Source organism: Mesocricetus auratus, unplaced genomic scaffold, assembly GCF_017639785.1.
Source record: "Mesocricetus auratus isolate SY011 unplaced genomic scaffold, BCM_Maur_2.0 Super-Scaffold_100008, whole genome shotgun sequence".
NCBI classification, from domain to species: domain Eukaryota; kingdom Metazoa; phylum Chordata; class Mammalia; order Rodentia; family Cricetidae; genus Mesocricetus; species Mesocricetus auratus.
Window position 1 is genome coordinate 17,113,757 of NW_024429192.1, and position 27,180 is coordinate 17,140,936.

The 27,180-nt window shown below is 41.9% G+C and overlaps 1 protein-coding gene across 5 annotated transcripts; it reads left to right on the plus strand.

Moving 5' to 3' along the window:
- Positions 1-553: 553 nt before the first annotated feature.
- Positions 554-25,325, plus strand: CUNH21orf91 (chromosome unknown C21orf91 homolog). Of its 5 annotated transcripts, none has more exons than XM_040750564.1 (5): positions 554-704; positions 1,794-1,927; positions 17,631-18,143; positions 19,201-19,263; positions 20,557-25,325. In XM_040750564.1, the coding sequence occupies exons 2-5, from the start codon at positions 1,801-1,803 to the stop codon at positions 20,721-20,723; spliced, it is 870 nt and encodes a 289-aa protein (XP_040606498.1). In that variant the 5' UTR covers positions 554-704; positions 1,794-1,800; the 3' UTR covers positions 20,724-25,325. The 5 variants fall into 5 exon arrangements, with proteins under 5 accessions (XP_040606498.1, XP_040606499.1, XP_040606497.1 ...); XM_040750565.1 differs by lacking the exon at positions 554-704 and adding an exon at positions 1,149-1,222; XM_040750563.1 differs by lacking the exon at positions 554-704 and adding an exon at positions 1,212-1,460.
- Positions 25,326-27,180: the final 1,855 nt, after the last annotated feature.

Below are 27,180 nucleotides of genomic sequence, written 5' to 3' on the forward strand. Positions count from 1 at the left end.
ATTCATAGGACAGCTTTGTGGATACAGTTTCCTCCTTCCACCAGGAATGAAACTCGGGTTGGCAGGCTTGCCATAACAAACAAACATTTTAAGGGCTGAGGCACCTCCAACCCACGGAGCTGGGGGTCTTGTTCAGCCGCAGGAACTAACTTAGGGAATTTGGGATAGGACTGGAGATTCTACATTTATAACAATGTCACAGTAAGTCAGTGTCCCGGAGTCATCAATTACACTTCGGTAGCATGGGCACAGATGCTTTTCTGAGACGTGGATTAGTGGTTTTACTTTAGCAGCCTTGAGTTCAAGCTCCAGTTTTCGTTTCTAAGGAACTACGATAAGAGTTTAGTCACCGCTAAACTGCAAAATGAGAGCTGAGTTTCCTGTTTCTCTTCTGTGGGCTGTTGAGAAAGACTCTTATAGAAACGTAACTGAAAGAGACACGTAGACTTTTGCTCTAGGGATGGTTTAAAGAACCAAGCAGATGATGGAAGTGAATTTACATATTAACTAGAGAAAGAAAGTTTAGGAAGGGCGGGCACAAAAACAAGAGGCGGGACCTCGGGAAATGTCCTCGTGGATGCGCATGGGATGTACCATATTGCGGAGAGGGGCGCCTCATCCAGACAATCTGAAAGAAAAGCAGCTTTGTTTCTAGGGTTATACCTGAATCCCGATGCCTGAATTATCAACTTCTATCTCTTTCGGTAAGCCAACCAACGTAAGACAGTTCAGGGACAGCAAGTGGTCCACCTTCCTGGTTTGGAAGCCATCCACTCCCCACGCGGGTGTGTGTGTGCCTTTCTCCCCCACCCCACCCCACCCCACCCCACCCCATCCCCGTGCTCCCCGTGGGCAGGCTCCCGCAAGCCGCGCGTGGCTGGAGTTTGCAGGGGCTGGAGGGAGGCGGGTCGGACGGGTCCATGCGCGCCCCGCGGAGGGGCGGCGCGCGCTGCGCGCTGCCGGGGACCCGGGTGCGAGCGGGGGTGGGGGAGGAGGGGAGCTGTGCCAGCGCGGGTGGCGGGAGGCGGTCGCCGTCCTCGCGGCGGGGCGGGCACGTGGGGGCCCCGGGACTGTGCGCTGGCCCCGCCGCTCTCCCCGTGGGCGGCTCGGGGTGGCGCAGGCGGCCGGGGCGGGGCGGAGCGCTGTGCCGTCTGCGCTGCGGCGGCGGCGGAAACAATAGTGCGGATCTTGGCGCGCGGACGGCGGCCCGCGGAGCCGGACGGTAAAGCTCCTCTCCGAGCCGCTTCGGCGCGCAGGGCCGGTGTCGGGACGGACGGACGGACGAGAGGACTGTGTGCCTCGGGACCCGGATCCCACCCCGCACCGGCCACCCACGACCCTCGAGTGGCGCCCCCGGGACTCTCCGATCCGTGGCTGCCTGGCCCTCCGACGTGACCCATCCCTTCCCGGGTGTCCGCGTCCCCCCACGTGCGTCTTCCTGCGGCGGAGCCGGGAGCGGGGTAACCGAGTTAGCGGAACGCCTCCAGGCGCCCGCCGAGAAGTTGGCAAAGCCGCGTCCCAGCGGCTCCTCCTGGCCGCCCAGACCGACCTGAAGTTGGTTGACAGACCGAGTGTCTGTGCGGGAGCGACCCCGGTGGGCGGGTGTCCCCTATGGACAGCCTTTTCCCGTCCCTGTGCTTTTCACGGTGAAAGTGGGATCCTGTACTCCAAGCATGGCGATGCTTGCCCGGCGGGGCTGTTGCAAACGCCACCTTGATGGTTTTTCTGTGGGTACTGCAGGCCTTAAGCAAGTTCTCGCCGTGGTGTAACTTGCTTTTTCTCCTTCCTCACAGGGGCACTATGAACGAAGAGGAGCAGTTTGTAAACATTGACTTGAACGATGACAACATTTGCAGTGTTTGTAAACTGGGAACAGACAAAGAAACACTCTCCTTCTGCCACATTTGTTTTGAGCTAAACCTCGAGGGTAAGGACGCTGTGGTTTTTAACTGCATGCCATGAACTTTGTACAACTTTGGCTCAAATGTTTGAAGGTAAAACTGAAATTGCTTGGATGCCCGGAGATTGGGTTAAGTGATGATCCGGCTGGTCTTCTGGAAATGAAGCCAGAGTTTATAAACACAGTTATAAACTGAGGGAAATGTTTGTCCTTAAAACATCGTTAACCTCATTTTCGCCAAGATGAAATGAAGTGCAGGTATTGTCTGGTCAACATGAGATTTTTTTTTAGCACACGTGTCTCCCTTGTATTAAGAATCAACATGACCGTTTACACAGGCAGATGTAATTTTATTCCTTTCTTCCCAAACTTAGTCACTATTTTCCCATCTTGTGGAAAGCTTCCAAAATTTGAAGTAAAATCCATTACTTTTAGTCATTTTTAAAAACCAAAAGGACTTTAAATTTTTTCTTGATAGTAGTATTACTGTGCGAAGTTGGAAAAGAAACTCTTCAAAAAGTAAAATAAACCTTGTGCTGAAGGTTAGGTTGGTGCATAGTTATCTGGGCCCTGGATACCAGTAACTTGTTTACAGGAAACGTGGGATTTAACCTTAACTTCTCACATAGTCATAGTGAAACCCTGAATCTTTTCAGGTATGTCTGAATCTCACGGAAAGGAAATCTGAAAATTCCCAAAAACATAAAACTTGCTATTTGAATTTTGAGGTTTTAATGTGTCAGTGGAGAAAACTATACTAGATATTTTCAAATATCTGGATGTTTGAAGTTTCAGTTTGAAAATAGCATTTCATTTTGTCATTGCCTGTGTATTTAGAGATTTTCATGATCTTTTATTTATATATTTTTTGGTAAACATGCACAGGTGACGTGAACACACACACATACACACACACACGATGTGATTATAGACTTTGACGTTCCTGTTAGGACTTGTTCCTTGGAATGCTGTAGCTTCCAAATAGTGTGTCGTGGAGCACCGTAGAGCTGTGGCCTAAGTAGAATGCCTGTTGCCTTGGCTTCAGTAAATGTGGTGATTACAAGTTTACATTTTACAAGGGCAGAGGCATCAGAAATGGTCAGCTGCCGCCTCTGTGTTTTCCGTGGCAGAAACTGAGGTCTGGCTGGTGGGCTGCTCCAGGTTGCCGTAGCGGTGACAGCAAGCTGTTGTTGTCTGCCAGGCAAATGTGTGCTGGGATCACAGCTGTGCCAAGCATTGTACTAAGCGTCTTACTGGATTATCTTCCTTCAAAATAGCTCTGGGATGCCGGCTATTATTACTCATTTTGAATGTGATGGAATGGAACCCGAGAGACCGAAGCAATGCACTTTGAAGTCACATAGCTAGTAATTGATAGTCCTGGGCTTTGAAGCTTGGCCATCTGGTTCTCCTGTATGTGACCTTAATTCCATTGATCTACTGTCAATAGGTAGTTAATTGTAGAATGGATGCTAGAAATCTTTCCTGCTGAATCCTAATTGGTTTTGGTTCTGCTAGCTTTCCCTGACTGGTGCTTCCTGATAAGTAAATGACTATGCCATGATAAAATTTTATTAGAGACTCATAGTCATAATTGCTTTTCTAGCCCTAATGAATATACCTTTTTAACTAATGGTTTAGCTCTTGATGGGTGAGTGTGGCAGTATCCTGTTTTTGAAATACTCATTGTCTCAGTCCAAAAGACAGAAACAGAAACAGTTCTCGATCTGGGTTAGAACTGTTTCATCTTCTCTGTGTATTAGAGTTAAAATTCTTCCCAGTTTATCTGCAGTGTTAGTTCCTTGTTCCCAAATATATTTGAGTTTTTACTGCACTGATGAGGTACCTTTTGCAAACGTGTTTAGTATTGTTATTGTTGTAGAAAAATGGAGTAAGATTTCCACAAATGTCAGTCTTTAAATCAGTGTCCAGGTTTTAAATAATAATAATAGTAGTAGTAGTAGTAATGGAGGGCTGGCAAGATGGTTTACTATGGGAGAAGACTTGCTGCCTGGCTGAGGGTCTGAGTTCAATTCCTGGGTCCACCTGGTGGAAGGAAAGAACCCAGTTCTTCAGTGTGTCCTCTGATCTCCATGTTTGAGTTGTAGCATGCACATAAACACACACACACACACACACATTTTTTAAAAAGATGAGTAGGAAGAGTGATAGTTGCATATCAGAAAGTGTGTAGGTGATAGTCTTCATCTTTGTTAGTGGAATTATTAGTTTTTCTCTCCACAACTGGAATGCAAGAGGGACTTTACTAAGATGTTCACCTCTGCTAACTCAGTGTAGTTTTCTCTGCAGTGTGGTAATATCGCTGTTGCTTAATTTCTTTAAAAAAAAAAAAAAAACCTTTCCTCTAGGGCATTTCGCTTTTTTTCCCTCCTACTGAGAGCCCTAGTAAAATGAAAGTGTCTTGAGGATCATGGCAGTTGGACTAGTTTTTAGTTCAACATTCATAAATAAAAATGGCATTTTATATACTTTGGATTGTTTACATCAACTGAACACCAGTCTAATAATGGGCCTCTTGTTTAAAAACTGTGTGCATGCATGTGCTTCCAGAACAAAGACAAAGGAAGAAAGGGAATTGACAACAAGACAGTCTGATCTTATTGGAAGGGCTTTGTAGTCTAGGCAGGGCACTGAGTTGTCTTTTTTCTGGGGTTTCATAGTAGTTAAAAGGAAAGAGGGTACTAAGTAATTTTATGTTTCTAAGGCATAGTCCTATTCCTCAAAAAACCTAAAAATGTGTTTCAGGGCTTCAGTCATTAACTATTCATGCCTAGAACTCACCATTAAGATGGCTTGGGCCCTTGTAAGATAAGGACACAGATGATACAGATACACAGATGGCTGTGGCCCAGTTTTGGTCTAAGGTGCTCTAAGATTTTTTTTTTGTTGTTTTGGTTTTGGTTTTTTGAGACAGGGTTTCTCTGTATTGTTTTGGAGGCTGGCCAGAACTCGCTCTGTAGACCAGACTGGCCTCAACTCACAGAGATCCGCCTGCCTCTGCCTCCCTAGTGCTGGGATTAAAGGTGTGCACCACCAATGCCCGGCTGTGCGCCCCAAGATTTTACACACAGTGTTAGTAATCAAGTACACTCATAGACATCTAGTTTATTGTGGTAAATTCTCTAAACCTACTTCATAACCCAATCACCACCATTCCCTAAACGGAAGCCAGAGTGTTAGGAGCATGGAATGGGAAAAACTGTAATATATCAAAGGCAGTACCAGTCCTGGGACATGATCCAGGGAGGCGGTAGCTACTCCGAACTCTCTGGCTTCCCAGTCAAGTAACTTAAGCTTTCCTTCCTGTAGGGAACAACCCTTAGATAAAACTAAACCAGTTCCTGTTACACCGACAGTTTCAGTGCTGTTGAAGGCCACGGGGCCCTCCAGAACTGGAGTTTGCTAGCTGATAGGTGAGCGTTATGTGTCTGGCTTCTGTGTAGTGTATGTCGTCTGTCTTCCCTGATTTCTTGTCCTTTCATGGGAACGGAGGTTAATTCAGCTCCTGAATCTTTCCCAGCAAGAAAAACCTGTGTTTTGCCTTAGTGAAGTACAGATGAGCCCAGTGCCGACCTTTCCTGTCCCTCCATCCTTTGTTTTAAACCATAACTTTGTTCATCACTAGTTGGTGTTAAATCCTTGCTTCTGCTTGAGAGCCGGCAGTGGCTGTTTATTGTTTAAGGTCCTCTTTCTCCACTCCCTGCTCTGAATGCCAGCATCTCTCCACTCAAGCAGACTGACCACTGGTAGAGGCCAGGAGGAAGCAGCGAACTCAGCCTATCATCAGCCGGTTCCTCGCGCTTCCCACCCCATGGTGACGACACTACATATTAACTAAAAATGGTGGGGAGATGCTCAGCCCTCAAGAGTGCTTGCTGCTCTCACGGGGGGGGGGGGCGGTTTGGGTTCCCAGCACCCACAGGGTGGCTGCCAGCCATCTGTCATTCCACTTGTGAAAGAGCTGATGTCATCTTCTGTGGTCACCAGGTACATATGATACACACACAGACTTGCATGCAAAAATCCATACCCACAAAATCAATCAGTCAATCTTTAGAAGATAAAAGGAAATAAAGATGCCACTCTTAGTTAACCTGAGTGGAAATCCTAGTGCTGTTTCTGCACTTGCAGTGCTCCTTCCTCTCAACTGCTCTTGTTAGCACCGGAAGGGACGGAGTGCTTTGGAAATGATTTTTTTTAGTAGCAGACCCCGAGGCATAAGAGACGGAAATGGAAAGTGGATTTCACTGGTCATGAGCCGAAATTATAGACTGTTTCCAAAGAAAAGTAGCTGAAAGCAAACTGGGCATCTGGTAAAGGTTTGTCTTAACCAAACGCTACGTGGCAGGAGCTAGGCTCAGATTCTTACGCCTGACCTACTTTTAGTAGCCTATTTTCGTGACTTAAAACTTTTCTCCTTAACTTACTAGTCTCAGTAACTTAAAAGTCTGGGTGGAGTTTGAAGTTTGGGTCACCCACAAATGTTTGTCGTGAGGGCTTATTTGTTGAGATTTGGTTTGGTTACTTGTAACAGGAAAGGACGTTGAAATGTAGTAGTGAAATAAAGTGGAATGGGTAGTACATTTGTCGTATCAAAAGTGGGGGCCAGGAAGATGGCTCGGTCAGTAAAATGCTTGCTGTATAAACATGAGAAATGTTGAACCCTATCTGCTGTTCGAGTGAGAACTAGGTTTGGTGGCATGCACCTTAGTCCTAGAGCTGGAGAAGCAGAGCCATGAGAATCCCGGGTTTCACTGATCAGCCAGTCCAGCTGGTCCATGAGTTAGTTCCACACTCAGTGAAAGGCCCCGTCTCTATAATCAGGTAGAGTGGTTGCCCTCGACGCTACCTTGCACCTGTGTGCTCTGACATGGACATGCACATGCCCAAAAGGAAGTTGAGGTCGGAACCCCGGAGTTGGTATCTCCACTCCAGGAACGGAAAGCCCCAAGCCTTGGGGTATGTCTGTTTCATTTTCCGTAACAAGTAGTTTCCATCTTCAGGCTTGTGTCACAAGCCAGGGGGACTGAGGTTACAAGAGAAAGGACTGTGTCAACATTGCCACCTGTGTGAAAAAGGAGCTTTTCCCTGAGTTCCACCGGCCAATTTCCCGCCCTTATGTTCAGAATGGTCAAGAGTTGCTGCTCCAGATAAAATTGATGTTTTACAAAGAAGGGTATAGTATATATTGAGTAGGCAACTAATAAAAAGGGCCACACAAATCCTTTTGCTCCCCCAGTACTAAAGGTTTCACTATAGTGGAGGCAAACTGTTTCCATTAGTGTCCAGATGAATATTCTAGCCTCGGGGCTGAACTGGATGAGAGTTTGGTGGGTAATGGGTTGCACTGTGAAGACTAACATATAGCCATACCTAAAGTGGTCTTGCCAGAAAGCTGTAAGGATTTTCAATTTTCTTTTTACTTATTTTAGTCCATAAAATGTCATAATTAATCCAAATCCCCAGGAAGAGTGCCCTAGATATTTATTATTAGATTAGAATGAGTTATACCTAAGTAATTTAGTATATGTTAAGCGGGGACTCTTCCCTGGCTTCCCTCGGCCTCTGTTCAGAAGAGACCAGTGGCGTGCTCCCCGTGCCCTGGGTGTCTTTGCAGAGACCCGAGAGCCGTCACTCCGCCACTGCTCTGGGATTGAGCGCCTAGGCCAGGTCTTCCATTTTCTATTTGGCTTTCCTTCTCGGGACACCAAAGCCAACACTGCTGTCCTGATTGCCAGTTGTCACCTCCAAGACAGCTTCATATAGTTTCCCTTCTTCGTCTTGATGCATTATGCCAGACTATATGTTAACAAGCTCAACTGTCATTATTGTCATATGTTCAGCAATGCCTGGCCGTGGAGTGTAGGTCTGTTTCTTTGTCCCGATGGTTAGAATGGCCCTGCACAGTGACTGTTGATGAGCTGGGTGACAAGGAGCACGGCTTCCTTCTCTGTACCTTTGAGGTCCCAAACTCCACACAGTGATACATACCCCAGGTGGAAATCCCCACTACTGTGAGACCGGGCAAGTTCCTCATCTGCACTATTCAGTTTGTCTAGAAGCATATGCTCATCTACATATGCAACAGGAAATGACTAAGGCTTCCTTCCTCTCCTTTAGTGATAATCTGTAGCAAAGATGTCGTAGACATGAGTGGGGAAATTGGAAACCCTTTCCTTATGAACTGACTTCAGTATACTCTGGCAATTGTAGCACTAACATGTAGATTTCTCCCATCTTAGCCAAACAGAAATAACTTCATCGTCATTGTATGTGACACAATGAAGGCCCAGAAGTAAGTAAAAGACACCAAAGGGCCCATATCCAGGTCGCTGGTACCAGAGATGTTAGACCTATTCAGCCCCTGGGCAAAGGGTGTTTCTTTGCCTTTCTTACATTTACATTGGTTTGATCTTACATCCAACCCTCTGTAATGACCTCTGTGGTAGTGACATTCTCTTTGTAATAGGAGCACCTTCCCTGTGATAGAGAGATTCCCTCTGTGACAGAGGTATTCGTTTTCTCTGATGGGTCCTTCAGGCTGCTTCGAGGTGTGCTGTATTTGTTTTGTTCGCTGAAACAATGTTGGTGTGTTTTGCCCAAGTCCTTACAGCCTCAACCATGGTCTTTGTGACGGTGTCCATGAAGCTGTCTAGCAGATCACCTTCTGTTTCTCTCCCTCCCCTCAAATTGCCTATATTTGCAGCTAATTTTAGACATCTCCAATCTTAACGGTAGATTATTCTACCCCACGTGTCAGTTTGGAATGACTGGATGAAATAACTGAAGTCCTCCCTGTGTTGCAGACCAAAAGTATTGCCGTTGGAGATGACATATGGAGGTGGTAAGGACTTACACACCTTGCTGAATTATGCAGGAGGGCATCTCCACAAAACGGCTGTGCCTGTTAAAATCCTTTAGGAAGTTTAATTCCTCAGCTGGGCTGAGGTTCATGAGAGTGATTTTGGAATACAATAGTCGAGGCGGGAAGATTTAGTGCATCTGAGACCAGCTCAGGTGCAGATTCAGAGCCTGCCTCACACAAACGAAAACATTCCTTCAAATGAGCAGCCTGCTCGCCCTACCTGCCACCACTCCCTCCCTTCAGTTCCCCCTTTTCTCTTGTTTGGGACAAGATTTTGCTACTATGTAGCTCTTGCCTCTGCTTCCCACCAATGGGGACGAAAGATGCGCACGTCGGTAGTGTTCTAGTGGCCTTTTTATTGCACCCTTCCCTTGGGGGCCATGTGTCCGCTTTATGGCTGTGGGAACTTGGCTTGTGTGTTTGTGTCCTGCAACCTTTCCCTTTCCCTGTGTGACTCCATAAAGACCAGTTGGAGTCTGTTTGATTTACCGTCAAGTGTTCAGCCATCACAGAAGGACTAGCAGAGCAGTACATTGAAGGTAGGATTATCATTACTTTTAATATCGCCCCACACTGCTAAACTGATACCAGGCACTCTGTCATTTAAAAACTGTTTTTGTCTCGTTGTACAAAGAGTCAGTTTCCCTTAGTTTTCTGTTTGGTTAGCTCAAAGTTATTTTTACCCTAGAATTATGAGAATGTAGTCATGACAGATAACCACACTACTTTAAGATGTTTATCCCACCTAAGATAAAATGTAAGTCGGTGTTTGCTGCTCCGACATTATTAATAGGTTCCTGCCTTCATCTCCATTGCAAATTTGTTATAAAAAGAAATATTTATAGCACTATGATCAAAATAAAGAGAAGCTAAATTGTCTGCTGCTAAAATACCACATTTGAGTGGTTCATATTGGTCTGAACTACAAGTTAAAATTTTACCTTTTGACAGCATAACTAAAGAATCTTATGAAACACTTACAAAATACCTACCTGGAGCTTGAGGGTCAGTGGTTCAAACAAGGTGTCCAGTAAGTAGTCTGGGGTCTCTTCGTCTCTCTTAACCTGTAAGAAAACCAGTTTCTCAGTCTGAACCTTAACTGGGGAGATGGTGATTGAGGAGACAAAAAAACAAAACAACAACAACAACAAAAAAAAAAAAACGGTTGAGACAATTACTGAGACTCTTAGTTCTAGATCCACTACTGGGTCTGGCTGGCTTGTCCCCATTCATGTGGTTGCTGCTGTTATCAGGCTGTCTTCAGATAACATTCATGCTTTTAGCTTTCCCATCGAAAGCTAAAAGTTAGTGTGCCTGTATGCCACATGGAAATGGATATTTAAAAGTGCCAAGTCTGTTGTGTCATAATTGAGTTTTTTGTGATAACATTGATACAAAATGTAGAATAAATGTTAGAACAATGAGTTAAACTTAGCTAAAGTGGACCACTTGAATGTGTGGGGTTATTTGAGAAAACCCTGCATGGTGTGATTTTTATCTAAGTGTGCCAATTTAAATGATCTGAATTTGGTGTATTTTCATGTACTTGGGAAACAGACCTAGTCTTTCTATTCTGTGTAGTTACAAACTTAGTGTCCTCCATTATGTGAGGCTCCGGAAAAGACAGCTGGGGCATCCAGCCATGCATGCCCTCGTTCTAATCCTCTTAATCAGTTGTCTGTGGCCGAGCTGCCCTGTCCTAGTCAGTAGCCTGCCCGATGTGGTTACATTCTAATGAATTAAAATGAAACCAAATTCGAAGTTGAGTTCCTGGGTCACACTAACCTCATTTCTGATATTAAATATCAATGTGACTGGTGTCTGCAGTATTTAATAGCTTAGACAGAGCATATACATCATCATAGACCGCTCCCTGGTTAAAAGATCAGGCATACAAATTAGAAAGTAGACTGGGGGGGGCTTAATACTCTTTTAGTAATAAACAGGTGTTATGTAGGTGTATTTATTTTCCCAACTTTCCAACTGTTCGAATGAGAAAGTAGAACATGCCAGGAGAGGGATATTCTTGTTTGCTTTGTTTTTGAAATCATTTGTAATTTATACACACTGTCGATACATTCATGTACCGTGACATCTCTGTTATTTGATGGTGGGGTTTCTATTTTGACATAACTTCTCTGAACTCTTAGCTTACTAAAGTGTTGCCTTATAATTTGTTGATTGAAGTAAGCCAATTTGATTACCTGCTTAATCCTCTTAACACATAAAATCTTCAGCCTGGCGTAACTAACCCAGAGCAGAAATATGCTGCCTTGTAAGACCACCTGTTGTATGTCTTTCTCAAGTCCGCAAGTCCCAACTATGGGAACGTCACTGACCCCATTGCTGTGCTGGCTAACGTGATAGCCAATAATTCCATCTGCTACCCAATGCAGAAATACCCATTTACCTTGCTTTCAAATGCTATGTCAGGACCTGCAACATGACAAACTTGATTTGATCTTTTAAGTGTCACTTGAGTTAGCTAAACATGGGAGAGGTACAAGAATAGGTTTCTCCTTTACTACAGTATCCCTGAAGGCACAGGGAACAAGGAGGAACCTATCCTGGGGAGTGTAGAACTTTAGTTTCATGTCTAACCATGGCAGGATACACAACCTGAGCATCCTTCCACTCACGGCTGCTTGGCAACAATAAAAGGGGAGTATCCTTTTGAACCATAGCTTGCCTTATGCTTGCTAAACAAATGCATAGTGATGTAGTTAGAGAGGGTGTGTGACAGCATTGATCTAACCAGTCAATCCAGATGAACGGTAACACACATTGAGCTGACCTGACCTGCTCCAGAGCCTTTGATGTCACACATAGTGTGAATGCACTCAGGCACTGGTATGGAGGGTTTTGATTTGAAGAACGAACACTTTCTCTGTTCTCATGAGAGTTGCTCCCCCTCTATATAAGCCAGTGGCTCAGAGAGTTGATTTAATAGCAACCAAGAAATCAGTAGTTGTATATGAATGCAATGTTTTGTTCTCCCCCCCTAACAAAATTTGTGAATTATGGACCCACTCAGTGCCACCCCTACTGCCGACATGGCTTCTTTTATGTTCTGTTTATCAACACTGGTTATCTGCTCCTCAAGTAATAAACTTCTATTCATTTTAATCTTCTCTAATGGAACCATGCTCAATCATTTTTATAATGAAAACAATTTATAATGTAAGCAAACATGACATTACTTAACATATGTGAGTATTTCTACCAGCTTAGCAACCAAGGTATATTCATCAAAAGAAAACACTGTAAATCCTTAGAAGATTATCTAAGCCATAACTAAACTCTCTTGCTTGATTTTTATAAATAAATAAATAAATAAATAAATAAATAAATAAATAAATAAATAAATAAAGACACCTGTCCTGCCAGTAGGAAAAACCCACAAGATCAGAACAGGGTCTAGTTGATCAATGAATGTTCACCAGGTTGTCAGGTAATGTGATTGAGGAACGCATAAAGTCAAACTGCGGCATCAGTGGGGACAGTGTGTGAGACCATGTTTGTCCTCAGTGGGGACAGTGTGCATGACCGTGTTTGTCATCAGTGGGGACAGTGTACAGGACTATGTTTGTCATCAGTGGGGACAGTGTGTGAGACCATGTTTGTCCTCAGTGGGGACAGTGTACAGGACCATGTTTGTCCTCAGTGGGGACAGTGTACAGGACCATGTTTGTCATCAGTGGGGACAGTGTGTGAGACCATGTTTGTCATCAGTGGGGACAGTGTGCATGACCATGTTTGTCATCAGTGGGGACAGTGTGTGAGACCATGTTTGTCCTCAGTGGGGACAGTGTACAGGACCATGTTTGTCCTCAGTGGGGACAGTGTGTGAGACCATGTTTGTCCTCAGTGGGCACAGTGTACAGGACCATGTTTGTCATCAGTGGGGACAGTGTGTGAGACCATGTTTGTCATCAGTGGGGACAGTGTACAGGACCATGTTTGTCCTCAGTGGGGACAGTGTACAGGACCATGTTTGTCCTCAGTGGGCACAGTGTACAGGACCATGTTTGTCATCAGTGGGGACAGTGTGTGAGACCATGTTTGTCCTCAGTGGGCACAGTATACAGGACCATGTTTGTCATCAGTGGGGACAGTGTGTGAGACCATGTTTGTCCTCAGTGGGCACAGTATACAGGACCATGTTTGTCATCAGTGGGCACAGTGTACAGGACCATGTTTATCATCAGTGGGGACAGTGTACAGGACCATGTTTGTTATCAGTGGGGACAGTGTGCATGACCATGTTTCTTCACAAGACCAGCTAGTAAATCTCCAAGAAAAGCATTGTTTAGTTGATTTCACTACTAGTTAAAGAGGCTAGGATGGATAGGATGAGAAGTACAACTCTGTAAGAGTTTTGGCATCCAGAACTTAAAAAACATGACTTTTGGAGTTTCCTCTTTTTTAGAATGAAGTGTTTAGCCGGGCATTGGTGGCTCACGCCTTTAATCCCAGCACTCGAGAGGCAGAGGCAGGTAGATCTCTCTGAGTTCGAGGCTAGCCTGGTCTACAGAGCGAGTTCCAGGACAGCCTCCAAAACAATACATAGAAACCCTGTCATTTTAGTCCCACAGTAAGCAGGTTAAATAAGAGCCCAGAAATAGCCTCACTTTTAGGAGTAACAGTGGCATTTTTAAGAGTAACGTAAATAATCGTGTTTCAGTAGTTTTTGCCCCTCAGGGATCTTTGATAGGCAATTTCATTTTAAAGAGAGAATTAAAGAATGTAATTGTGAGGACAGCCTGCCAGATGGGTAATCAGAAGAGTTTTTAAGACATAGAAGGAAGGTTTAGGTGAAAATTACTTATTCTGGTTTGCTTTCTATTGCTGTGATAAAAAACACTTTGTCAGCTGTGTCAGGTTGACAGCTGAATGGATGGATGACAATCCATCCCTTGTCACCTTTGACACACCACTTTAAACCATAACCTTTCCTTTCATATTTGTCCCTAAGGTCTTATTGGTAATACTCGGTATAAAATACAGTACAGCCTTAAAAAGTCCCACAGTCTTTAGAAAATTCTATCACTTAGAAGCTCAGTTTCTCTTTAAAATTACAGTCTCTAAAGTTTGGGCTCCTGGAAAATCCAAAGTAAGTTAAATACTTTGTTACTTTAAGAGGAAAGAACCAGGGCATAAAAAATAATCATACGTAAGTAAAACCGAAGTCCAGCGATGTAATTCTAAAATCTGGTAGCTCAGTGCCTGAAATCTGGGACTCACTTGGGAGCTTGGCCCCAAAGGGCTGTGGCAGCTCCCTTCTCTGACTCGGCCATCCGTATCCCACACGCTTACCTCGCAGACTCAGGACGACAGCTCCAGTCCACGCCTGCTGCTGATGCTGTCCTTAGTAGATGCCCAACAGTCCTGGCATCTCCAGTATCCCGGGTCTCCACCTTCGCCAGTGGCCTGCTCTGACCTCTCAGTGTCATGCCTCAGCTTTTGTCCTTGACAACTTCTGTCCTGAGGTCTCCGATAATAGAAGTGGTCACTTCTCCCGTGTTAACTTCTGTCCTGAGGTCTCTGATAATGGAAGTGGTCACGTCTCCAGTGTTAACATGAAATGGTAAATTAGAAAAACATATAACCACTTAAGAGTTTATGTAAGATGACAGGTATACTGCTATTATAAATTGAGACACATTTTTTCTATATGAAAAATTAAGTATCTATGAAGTAGTCATGGTATTATCGTTTTAATTCTTTGTTTGATCTTGCATGGGATAGTTAAAGTATGTTTACAGATATTTTCAAATTGAATTTTAAAATTTAGCGAGCGAGGTAAAAATTTTATTATAATCTAACCAAAAATATTAAAAGTTCGGATCTCACTGGATAAGCAGGAGTTTATATGAATCAGCCCTTGTATGCTTACGTGAGTTGCAGTTTAAAATACCCAATGAAGTAAACTTCATGATTTTCTTGGCAGACCGATACCACAGGAATCTATTTATGTATTAATGCCGCTTACCACTTCTCAGTCATCCTCTAAAGTGTAGGAATGACTTCACTGACAGGTGCCCTTAATTGTCCTGAGTAAGCTGCCCAAACTGCCTACTACCCTTTAAGTAAGACCTGCAGCTGGTAAAATAAGGTTTGTATTGCTAGTGTTGATGCTGCTGCTTTTTAAATATCCTTTTAACTTTCCCTGGTGTAATTAACCACTTCTTATTGCAAGGCAGACACTGGGACCAGGGGTTGCCGATGAGTAAGCTAGATAATGACCCCTTTCTACACAGAACTTACCTGGCAAGAAACAAAAGCCAGTGAAGAGGCCTTTGCAAAATCCCCGTGTAATAACTAACCTAGGTGTGTAGGTTAGAGAAGACGTCTTAGAGGAAGTGAGAACTAGAGAGAAGATGTGGGTAATGGCCCGGGTTTGCAGTGGGTGAAGTGGGGTTTAAGGTTTTTATGAATGAGGAAAGAGGAGGGGGAGGGGGAGGAGGAGGAAAAGAAGGGAGGAAGAGAGCTTTAAGAAGAGTAGCGAACATCTGGGCATGGGGCAGGAGGACTCTGAGGAGCACTGCTCCACTCTCTTCCTAGACTGGTTGGCGGTTCCCACACTCACGGAGAGACTGGGATTTAAATGTTGAGAGTGGAAGCAGAGGAGTCTCACTCCGACATGGTGGGAGCCTCTGGATCATGGAAGAGCGAAAGCTGTAGGTTACACCAAGCATGCACGCAGGGTGCAGAGCTCATAGGCCACCCAGGATGAGATTTGGGGCAAGCTGACCAAGTCCCGGTGGATGTTAGTTAGCATGGCATTTTTATCTCTCTCTTTATGCCACTGAAACACAAATTTTACATTATCTTGCTATTTATCAGACTTTCAATTTCTAATAAAATTGCAGTTTGAGCTTTTAAAGGTAACAGGGAATAAGGAATGTAACTTTCCATGTCCCTTGAAATGTGATTTTTAGTTTTGTTTGTTTATTTTTTAACCTAGCATCTCACTGGCTTTCCTTAGTCCATTTTCACACATATTTAGACTGAGTCATTCTGGGAGACAAGTAATTTAAAACTCTACATGCCTGATTTACCTTCAGTATGGAAGACTGTTTGACTTTAATAATATGCCTTGAATTATAAAAAATGTATGACTATTTTGAAAAACATTTTGAATTTGAAAATGTATCCTAAAAGTTCCACTAAGAAAACTGGGAGCTATAAAAGGATAGTCAAAATATTTCTATTTTTTTTTGTATGTCATGAATACTTATGAGTTGAATTTATACCAGCTAATGTGCTGTATGAGTAATAATTGTGTGTAATTCATTTCTTCTAGATAAAATTACCTTGATAACTGTTAATAGGTGCAAAATTAAGCTGGGAAAGGTGTAGACATTCTGGTTTTCTTACAAAGTAAATTGAAACAGTTGATTGCATTTGTAAGGCTTTTGTGTTTATATATATATAATATATTTATTTATGTATTCTGATTCTGGTATGTATCTTCCAAGTAAGAACATAACTAGTTAATGAAGTCCCATAAACCCTCGGACATTACAGATATTCCCATTGCTCTTGGTTACCCTCTAAAACTTGGTGGTACGATCCTGTGCTAAAGATGGCAATATCAGTCTGCCCCCAACCTGTATATTTCATCCCTACTGGCTGTCGTCATAGTGCTGCAAGGTACTGTGTATGCTACCAGAGGAAAAACATAGTCTTGTCGGGCTGGGAATAACGACCGGCCTGGCAAGACATGCGCACTGGTCAGTAGTGGCAACAATGTTACAGGAGTAACCAGTCGTTTCTGGTTTGATGTAAGGCCAATTCGGTCAGACAAAACTCTTTTCTGGTACCAAAATTGATATACTAGACCAAGAACCAGTGGCAGGGTAAATCGTAGGCCTGTGGCTGGGTAAGAATAGGGGAGGAATTGAAGAAGAGTGAATGAGTCTGGATTTGATAATATCCTTTTTAAAAACAATTTTCTTAAAGAATATGATTAATGTATGTTTTGTTGGCAGAATACCTTTCTGGGGTAAATGGGTTTAATGTATGTAATCGTGTTCATTTGTATGGGTGCACATGTGCAGATTCATGTGTGCATCGTGTGGAAGCCTGAGGTTGATGTTGGGTGTCTCCTGGGATCACTCCATTTATTAAGGCCAGAGCTCACTGTGTGCTCTGAGAATCCAAACTCTGGCCCTCACACTTGCACAGCAAGTCTGTGCACTGAGGCCTCCCTCAACCCTTGAGCACTTTTTAATCGAACATTGTAAGTTCATGAAGATTAGGGATTGCTGGGAACTACACCTGACTACAGTATGCAGAGTTATACTGTATGTACTGCGCCAGTAGACTGAGACTCAAAGACTCATGGTTTTCGAAGGTCTTTGCTAGTCATAAAAATATTCCTGTTGAGCTGGAGCTATGGCTCTGTCAAGTAAAGCCCCTGCTGTGTTAGCATGAGACCTGCCTCTGGTCCCTAGAATGCAGGCCAACTAGGCAGAGAGATGGGCACAGAGGTTCATTGGCCAGACCACTGAGGTTCAAGTTCAGTAAGGATCCTGCCTCAAGAAGTAGAGGTGACAGCACCCAGGAGAGACACACTTTGGTGACCTTGGGCTTCCACACATACAACAGCCTGTATGAGCACACATACACGTGCAAGTGAACCCACACAGTGGTGAATAAAAATATTTTGAGTATAATGCGATTAGGCTACATTTTGTGTTATCGGTGTCAATACTCATTAATCTTTTCCTCTAATTTGCAAATGAGTTCTTTCACTACAATTCGTTTGTACTTAAAGCGATGTTTTATTAAGAAACTTAATATTTTCTGGGTTTTCATCCTGTCTTCTTTGTGCTTTAGGAGTACCAAAGTCTAATCTTTTACATACCAGATCATTGCGGGGCCATAAAGACTGCTTTGAAAAATATCATTTAATTGCAAACCAGGATTGTTCTCGATCCAAGCTTTCTAAAAGTACGTACGAAGGAGTTAAAACCCTCCTGACTAAGAAGATAAACTGGATTGTACAGTATGCGCAAAATAAGGATATGGATTTGGATTCTGAGTGTTCCAAAAATACCCGACATCACCTGTTTAATTTCCGGCATAAGCCAGATAAGAAGTTACTTCCTCAGTTTGACTCTCAAGTGCCAAAGTACTCTGTGAAAGGGATGGCTGGGGACACGGGGGGACTCTCAAGCTATAAACAAAGAATTTTGGAGCAGAGGGAAAATACAGACTTTGGGCTTGCTATATTGCAAGACTCGGATGCACTGTGGCCTCACAACCACAATCAGGCACAGAAAAAAGAAGAGACGAGCTCTGGTCCAGAGGATGTCCAGACCCAAAATCCGCGTTACAGCAGAGAGGAGCGTAAGTAGTGTGGGAAGGAAGGAGGTGGAGACTGGAGCTTGTTCCTTTTGGGGGGGGTTGGTTAGTAGTTGGTTTCAGTTGGCTAGATCTCTCTCTCTCTCTCTCTCTCTCTCTCTCTCTCTCTCTCTCTCTCTCTCTCTCTCTGTGTGTGTGTGTTTGTTTTTAATGCAAATTTATAGACTTTTTGTGAATATAATATTTTAGTGACAGATTCACCTCAGCAAAATTGAGATGGCTTAAAACTTCTCTAAAATTGATATGTAAAATAAGATTGTTTCTAATTTAAATAAAAAAGGTCAAATGGGAAAAGAAAAAGAAAAAACTTCTGGAAGGTTCTTGAGTATGTATTACATACTGAATTTCACTGGCACCATCATTCATTTTGTCACTTCTAATGACCAAATAGAATGGAATTACCACAGTGAATTGAAAGTTCGGGGTTGCTACTGTTTGTCTAACTGGAGCTATTGGCCAGTATACATCGTCATGTTGCTAACCTCTTATAAGACTAATTGGTTACGAGGTCAACTTAAAAACAAACATCTGGCAATTTACTAAAGGGTAGAAGGTAATATGAACATTGATTTTAGAATTTTAAGTGACATCTTTTTTCTGTATCTTTTCTACAAAATTTCACTGGGGTGATTTTAATTGACTTAAAATATTTTAGCTCCAAAGGGACCTTGACTATGTCTTTAGACCAGTTCTTGATTCTTCTTGTAAAGGTTGTTTTACTAGACATCTCACATTATTTCAAATATGACATTATTTAAATTAGACATTCACAATATTTTAACCCCGGGTCATGCCTTATCCAAAGCTTCCTCAAAGTCGTGTAAATGGACAGTGACAGAGGAGCTATCAGAGTCCAGCAGTCTGACTACGCTTCTTTTGACTTATTTGAAACTCTTACTTCCTGTGGATGATGGAGGTTACTGGTAGTGGTATATAAAGTGTGTTTCTTACGAGGGTTTCATGGTTAGAATTTGGTGTACCGTAAGAACCAGCCCTTTCCTAGGTTGTCTGTGGTAACAATGAATGTCTTTTCATGTTTCAGTGAATTCAATGACTCTTGGTGAAGTAGAACAACTGAATACAAAGCTCCAACAGCAAATCCAGGGTAAAGAATCAGTCTCAATGCTTTTTCTTCTGTGTGAAAAATGCTGCTACAACATATTCCCTATAGTTGAGCATTGCTAGTTTCTGCAGTATTTAAATTTGGAAATGAAGATTTTCAGACCTGTTGAGGTTTCTGAGGCAACAGTAAGGGATAGTTTCATTAGGACCTTAAGGAAAAATAATCTTAAGCAGAATGGAGACGGCAGCCATCAGTGACTTCATTGTGGGTCACGCACTCGGGTTATGTGTCCCGATAGTTCCTTAGGACAGTATTATTAGCCCTGGTTATCTATAGAAACTAGAAACGTATGAAACACATGAAAATAGTGGCCACTGCCTGTTGTCATCAGCTTCAACTGTAACTAAAACATAGCTGACTTTTCCTTCCCAATTGTTTCCATTCCTTTTTCACCACCAAAACCACCTGCGTGGATTACTTTGAGATCCCTGACAATAAATATGTTTTGTTTATAAAACAAGCAGTTACATACTCGTTATCAGCTATTTAAAAAAAAGCAAAACACTAATAATTCTTTAGTATCATCATAGACATCAACACCTACAGTAGTCACATCCCCATTGTCTTTTCTTCCAGCCATTGTCATTTAAGTGAGGCAATTCGTTGAAAGTTGCTTACAGAGATTATTCATTCAGTCAGTAGCAGACTTAACTGCAAAACTTGTAGCACACAAGCCTCTGAAAACAATAAAATAGCACTAGTTATCCCAGTTTACGTTCCTTAAATACTTACTGTTCTTTACAAGTAGGGCTTCATTTAACTCTCTCGGTGTCCCTGTGAGCTGTTTGCCATGTGAACTTACCCGTGAAAGGAAATTCATGTAGAAGCTGTAGATGACTTAGCTGAAGCACACACATACACACATGATTGTCGGAGCAAAGATTTGGGAAACCCACGTAACCTGTTCCAAGCATCTTGGAGTTTCTGGGCCTGAGTATTTATCTGATAAGTCATTACATACTGATTGAACCTATTAGTAGGTTATAACGGAGAAGTGGCTCAGGTGGTGGCCGCTATTTCTGCTCTGTATACGACAGTCTTTCTCAGCTTGCCCTTGATGGAGAAGAGATGGCATCTCAGTATCTATAAGAAATGTAACAGGATGATCAATTAGCACTGATAAGCTTAGGAGAAAACCTCTGTTTTCCTTGGCATCAATTAGTTTCTTCTTAAATTTACCCAATGCATCCTACCTGTATTTCCTTAAAATAGAAGTCTTAGGGTTAAACGCATTCCATGCACTAAAACTGAAACTACCTTTTAAATCCTCAACAGAAGTTTTTGAAGAGTTAACGCAGCAAGTGCAAGAGAAAGACTCTTTGGCGTCTGAGCTCCATGTCCGCCATGTTGCTATCGAGCAGCTTCTCAAGAACTGTTCCAAGTTACCATGCCTGCAGGTGGGGCGGGCAGGACCGAGGTCACATCTGCCCATAAACAACTGAACTAGCTGAACGTAGCGTCTGTGCTTTACCCTCTGGTAGTCTGCCAAGCATGTGTACCTCAAATATGTTTGAAGAAAGTTATGGTCCATTTTTATGGTTGTTGTACTTGCAAAACAAAAGATAATAATTTATTATCTTAATCTAATAAAGAAATCACTCTAGTCTAGGGTTAATCATTTGGCTTCATTTGGGGACTTTTTCTTATAATCACTAAATGCCCCTCCCTAACTTTTACCATGTGTGACTAAAATATACTGTTACTGTCTGTTTTTATTGGACATTTTCCATTGTAACTCAGCTGTCAGAACAATAGAAGCCTAATTAGGTCTTATGCTAAATCTTAACTACCAGAGATAATTTTTGAGAAGGAAGTAGAATTCATAATATCACCTTATTTATGAGCAATATTTTAATATTAAATTTTATATATAAAATTGCTATTTTGGGTATTTTTCATTGTCTTTGTAAATGTGTATGTGAATGGCCATGTGTATTTGCACTTTCATGTGTGAATATGTTGCCCCTTAGGAAGATCACTGCATTTTGGGGATACAGTGTTTTTATAACTGCTATCTTTCGTTCCAAAGATAAATGTGTTTGGATAGTATTTGGAGAGAGCAGTCTACCTAGCTGAGCTGTCTTAAATACCAGTAGCATTTGAAAGTGAGATTGATCACGCTCTAAAGCAAATATCCAAGGAACTAAAGCACATTATTGTTTTCTAAGGGAAGCAGCTCTGGATTAGCTTAGGAAGGAAATACTACCCTGCTTCTTGTGTGTCAGTCTCCGGAAAAGCAGAAGCCCACTTCTCTTTTCTCTCTTAACTCTCATGACTTTCTCTGCTGTGTTTGTTTTGGGGTAGAGTGAAATCATCTCTCAGCCCTGAGTCCATTGTAGCGGTGTAATTCCTGTCCTCAGACGGTACTTGTCCTGTTTTTTCTTTTTTGGGAGGGATAAAATTATGTGTGCCTCTTCTCATGAAATTCCAAATTATGCTAGCAATTATCACTGAAATTAGTCAAAAAAAAAGGAAAGAACCTTTCAAAGTTTTAAAATCTAAAGGGAGAGAAGGTTGTGGGACAAAAAAAAGTCAACACTCAATAAAATAAGCCTATTTTTAAAAAGATATTATAAGCTACTTAGATTCTAGATTCTTAACTAATAAAAGCTGTGACCATCCAACATTAAGACAGGCTCTAGGTGGTTTTTAGCTGGTGCTTAGAATGCGTTTGTGTGGTAGTTCTAAGGAAAGACAGCCCATTAACTTGGCAGCTGCAGGCATCAAGATGACTTCTGCCTTGGTGTTGACAGTCTGTCTGGGCAAGGGCCAGACTTCAATGTCAAACACAAATAGTATTTTATTTGACTAATCAAAAAGAAATACTTCTTGTAGCAAAGCCACCTTTTCCTAATGCTAAGATGTACTAAATTGGCCTGGGTCTGTGCCTTAGTTGGTACCCCATTGTTTCTGCATCTTCCTGAATAAAACTGAACTTTGAAGCTTTCTGGAGGGAATTTTTGAAAACTATACTGTTTTGTTTCAGTGTTTTGAGTCATCCAAAATGAATTTAAACTCTGGAGAGTGGAGATGAATGCATTGCCTTAGTTTTGATAAGCTTTACAGTGAATGTGTGCAATATGGAAGTATCTACATTTACAAGCCGAGGAAAGATGTGTCCTGATTATGCCAGGAAGTATTTTAGTGCTTCGTTGTTATGGTTACATTTTCAAGTCTGACTGTTCTCCTGCTTGGCATAACTCATTAAGAGTATCAGCAGCCAGCATATTGCACACATTTGGGCTTCTGTCTTGATGGTGTAAAGGCAGTCAGGGCAGTCATGGGAGGCTAGGATTCTTAGTATTTGGTGTGTGCAGTACTTAGTGTTTCCATCATAGGAGACATATGGTGCAGTCCTAAATACCAGTGTTATCCAAAGAAAACGTTTGCTGAACTCTTTGGAGAGTTTTCTGGCAAACATTTAGTTTACAAAGGAGTTTTGACTGATTGAGATTTTCCCACGTACCAACTCATTTCATTCAGATATTTCACCTGAAATGTCACAGAATGGTGCTCCTGAGTCTATATCTGGTGCTGGTAGTGACACTAGTACTCATCCCTGTGAATTTTGTTGGAGTATAGTATTTCATATTGTTTACCTACCAGTTACTTGTAGTTGGTTGTGTTGTTGCTGGTTGTTTGTTTGTTTTGAGACAGGGTCATGCTACGTAGCTTTGGCTGGCCTAGAATTTTCTAAGTAGGCCAGGCTGGCCTGGTGTTGGTGGCATTTCTCCTGACTCAGGAAGAGATACAGTGCTGTGATTCAGGTATACATCCTACACCTCGCTTCACATGCTTTCCTGATTGAATATGCAATTATTGTATAAGCATAAATAAAGTTGAGAACGGAGTCGAGTTACAATTTAGGGAGCTATGATCTATCACAATGGTTTCTATATTTGGTTCTTTCTAAATAGTTGTCAGTATGTTTTGAGAAAGTTCAGAAGAAACTCACATGATTTCACTGTTTAAAAATAACAGGAGACAGAGTAATAGTGAAGCCTTATGTTTCAGAGCTTCTGGGAGTGAGGAGTGAGGTAAAACTTTGTCATAGTAGATTTCATAGTTAAACAAGATAAAGAGTTTTAAAATCAGAAGTCAAATGTGATTTTAGCCTTTTGTCTTTAAAGACTGGTGTTTTTATGTGCCTGATGTACATCAGGCCCTGGGTTTAATTCCCGTTACCTTAGTAAATACACAGGGTTTGGTTTGGGTTTTATTATGTTGTCCAGGCTGGCCTCAAGCTTACCATCACTCTTACTGCTTTAGCCTTCTGAATGCCAAGGTTCAACATACACTGCCATTGTCCCACCTTGTAACATTTCTCTTTAGATTATAGACTTATCCTTTGACTCTAGTATTAGTTTCTGAATTACTTAGGTGGAAAAGGCATTCAGTTGAGACACCGTGGTGGTAAGCCCAAGCAGTCGCTTTGTCTCATAGTGGGATTCTTGGATACAGTATTGGTTTCTAAGCTATATGTTCATTTCACCATAAAGTGCCCATTTTTATAAACACTTGAGGATTATTTCTCAAAATGTGTTCATGTTGGCAAGGGATTTCAGAAATATATTCTGTTGCTATGTGGTAGGTAGTGTATGATTCCTTGGTTTTGTATTGTATCATATCTGCTATTGAAAATGGCTTTTACCTTTTTCGATTGTCTGTATAATGCTTATCTTGGTGTTTACACTTCGGAGACCTGTTAGGTTTCTGTTAATTTTTAGACTAATTATTCTGATCCATTTGTATTAATGTTTACCACTTTGAGTTTTATTTTCTTTCTTTTCAGGAGAAACCTGCTTTCCTTGTTAACATTGTATGTAGCACGAAACAGGTGTGCTCAAACTTAAGTAGGAATCTTAAAGGTTTATGTAGCTTTTTAAAGGATTCAGATTTGTGACCATGAAAAGTAATTACATGTACATGAAATACTTTAAAGGTAGACTATATTGTTACTTTAACTTTCTTTTTTTACCTTTTTGCCAGTTCATTTACTGACAAATGTTACTATTGGTCCATGCTAAAGCAAGATATGTGACTATTTTAAAAGTTCATGAGTATAAAAACTTGCCCTCTATTACCACTTTAAAGCAGAGACTTGATTTGATTTTGGGCTGATTCCATTTTTACCTTGACCAGATTTTTTTTTTTTTTGAGGAAATTCGGTTTAAAAAAAAAATCACTGAAGGACAGAGCCCTGAATAAATGCCCTTGCCACGTTACTCTTTGTGGTGATGGGCACAGAGGGTTTATGGGCTGGAATAATAGGACTCTGTGAGGAAAAGGGAGTTCACACTGGGCTGAGAAGAACGTGACTTGGCCTTGCATTTCATGTCATTCACCTGCATCAGCCCTCACCTCCGCAACCTCAGGCTGCATCTGCCTTGATGTGAATGGGATCATGTGGGTCTGGAACGTCAGGGTTTTTAACGCTTGGTTTATAAATCATACCTTACCTTCACCATTATTTTTAGTTAGAAGGAGTCTCTGTTATAATTACTTGGTAATTTTTCTGGAATTTCAAGTTTACCAACGTGAAGCAAAAGTGTCATAGAGATGTATTTATTCAAAGTGCACCAGCTACATTTGCTTCGGGAGGGTAGTTGGTTTTGTTTTGGTGTTATGGTGGTGTTTTACTTTTCCCCATCCTACTGCTTCCAAAAGAGGTGGTTTAAAGAGTATTTAGTAGTGATTGTGTGTGTGTGTGTGTGTGTGTGTGTGTGTAGAGAGAGAGAGAGAGAGAGAGAGAGAGAGAGAGAGAGAGAGAGAGAGAGGTTGCTTTAAACCTGACTAGCATATGCTGTAGTCATTGAACTTAATCTCTGCTGTTAGAAGTTTATTTTAAACTATTGTGCTGACATTTAGAAAATGGAAATGAAACTGCTGTGGTTAAAACTAAGCTTGTTTCAAAAACATTTATTTAGTCATCTGGGTTGTTACATGCAATAATTTATATATTTGTATTCTGCTTTGAAACTGTAACTAGATAAGCTTGTCTACTATTTTTAACTTTACAAAAATAAAACATATTTTGTTATCTATCTGATAGTGCCAAGTAATTTTTTGTTACATTAATTTATTTACTGTATGTGTGTGTGTTGGGGGCAGGGGTACACCCAGCCACCAGTCCCAGAGATCAAGCTCAGTAGTAGTAATCCTCCTCCTCCTCTTCCTTCATCCTTCCTACTCCTTTTTTAAATCAAATAGTTGACCTACATTGAATGTTTTGTTCAATCTAACTCTGCTTATCAAGTTAGCTGTTTGTGAACAATTTGAATTTTTTATTCAAGTTGATCTAGTAAGAATAAAAGTTTAGGGGGCTGGAGAGATGGCTTAGGTTAAGAGCACTGGCTGTTCTTCTGGAGAACAAGGTTCAACTGCTTATAACTAACTCCAGTCCAATTGGTTTTCCAGTGCCCTGTTTTGGCCTCCAAGGGCACCAGACACACTTTGTGTGTGTGTGTTGCACAAACATACAAGCAAGTAAAATATCCATATACATAAGGTAAAAATTTGTAAAAATGAATAAAGCACGAGCATATTTCAACTGGCTTTTTAAAGCATGTTTAAAACTAGGAAAGTGTAGTATTCAAGATCACTGTGGTTAGTAAAGAATGAATCAATATTAAATTAGCCTTTAGCCTTCATGGCTTAATTTCTATTAGGACTGATGAAATGACTTGTGGTTAAGAGCACTTGCTGCTCTTCCAGAGGACACATCCCACTGGCCATGGTGCAAGGTCAGAGGACAACTTCTTGGCGTCCTTTTTCCTTCTACCCTTTATTCTCTGGGTCATCACTGTCCACTTGTGGATGATTTTTAAAGTCATTTTTATGTTTCAATGGAAATAATGTAAAACTGGGAAACAAAGACATTTCATTTGAAAGGTCAGAAGTAGATTACATGGTAATGTCTGAGAATTGAAACACTGAATGTGTTGGGAAAATGTTAATTGCCTTTGGAAGTGTCAAAAAATCCAACATTCCATGCCTATAGCCTAGCACATTTTGGGAGGCAGAAGGATCAGGAATTCAAGTCATCCTTTGGCTATGTAGTGAAAGACCCCCAGAGTGGGGAGACCCTCACTCAAGTCTGGGGATAAGCCAACGCCCCAATAATTCAAGAGAGACCGTTCTTGATGCAAGCACACGAGGTTTATTCGGGGAACCAGTGCACTGGGGCCAAGCTCATAAACCTCACAGGGGCAGAGGAGTTCAATCCCCAGTAGGTGCAGTCTGTGGGCTTTAAAGGGGAAAAACCATAAAGAATGGGGGAGTTAGGTAAGCATCACAAAGGATGAGGAAGTTAAATGATAACAGGAAGTTTATAGGTTATCTCAAGCAAGCATTCTTTGGGCTTTGTACAGGAATGTGGTGAGCTAGTTCCTGGATCAGGGAGTGTTATCTTTTATCACCGGTTTTTCAGGAGAGGGCAGAAGGACAAGTTACTCTGTGATGGGCTAGTTGCTAGGGGTCTAAAAACGTTGAGTTGGGGTCTTTTCAGTAGCAAGTTGGGAGCCAGACTCTGCTATATGTAAAAAACAAGTCCATTAACGGTCAAGTCATAGTACTTCATCAGGAGAGGAAATATAGACCAGGAGTGGGGTCTGTAAGTGGTGCTGGGAAGAGCACCAAACCACCAGTGAACTTGTCCTATTTACCTTCTACTTTGTGAGTGACATCAGGGAAAATTAATCTTGACTTCTGAGTCTGAATTCACTAAATTTTATTCCTACTCAGTTGCCCAAACTGGAGTTTCAAATTAGGTATAAAATTGTTTTCCTTTATTTTTGTCAACGATCTGTTAGAACTCATAATTCTTTACAGTGCCTGGAGCCTGGCAAGTACCTCTAAGCACAGTGGATAAAACAGAAGGGGACCTGAAGGCAGAAGAAT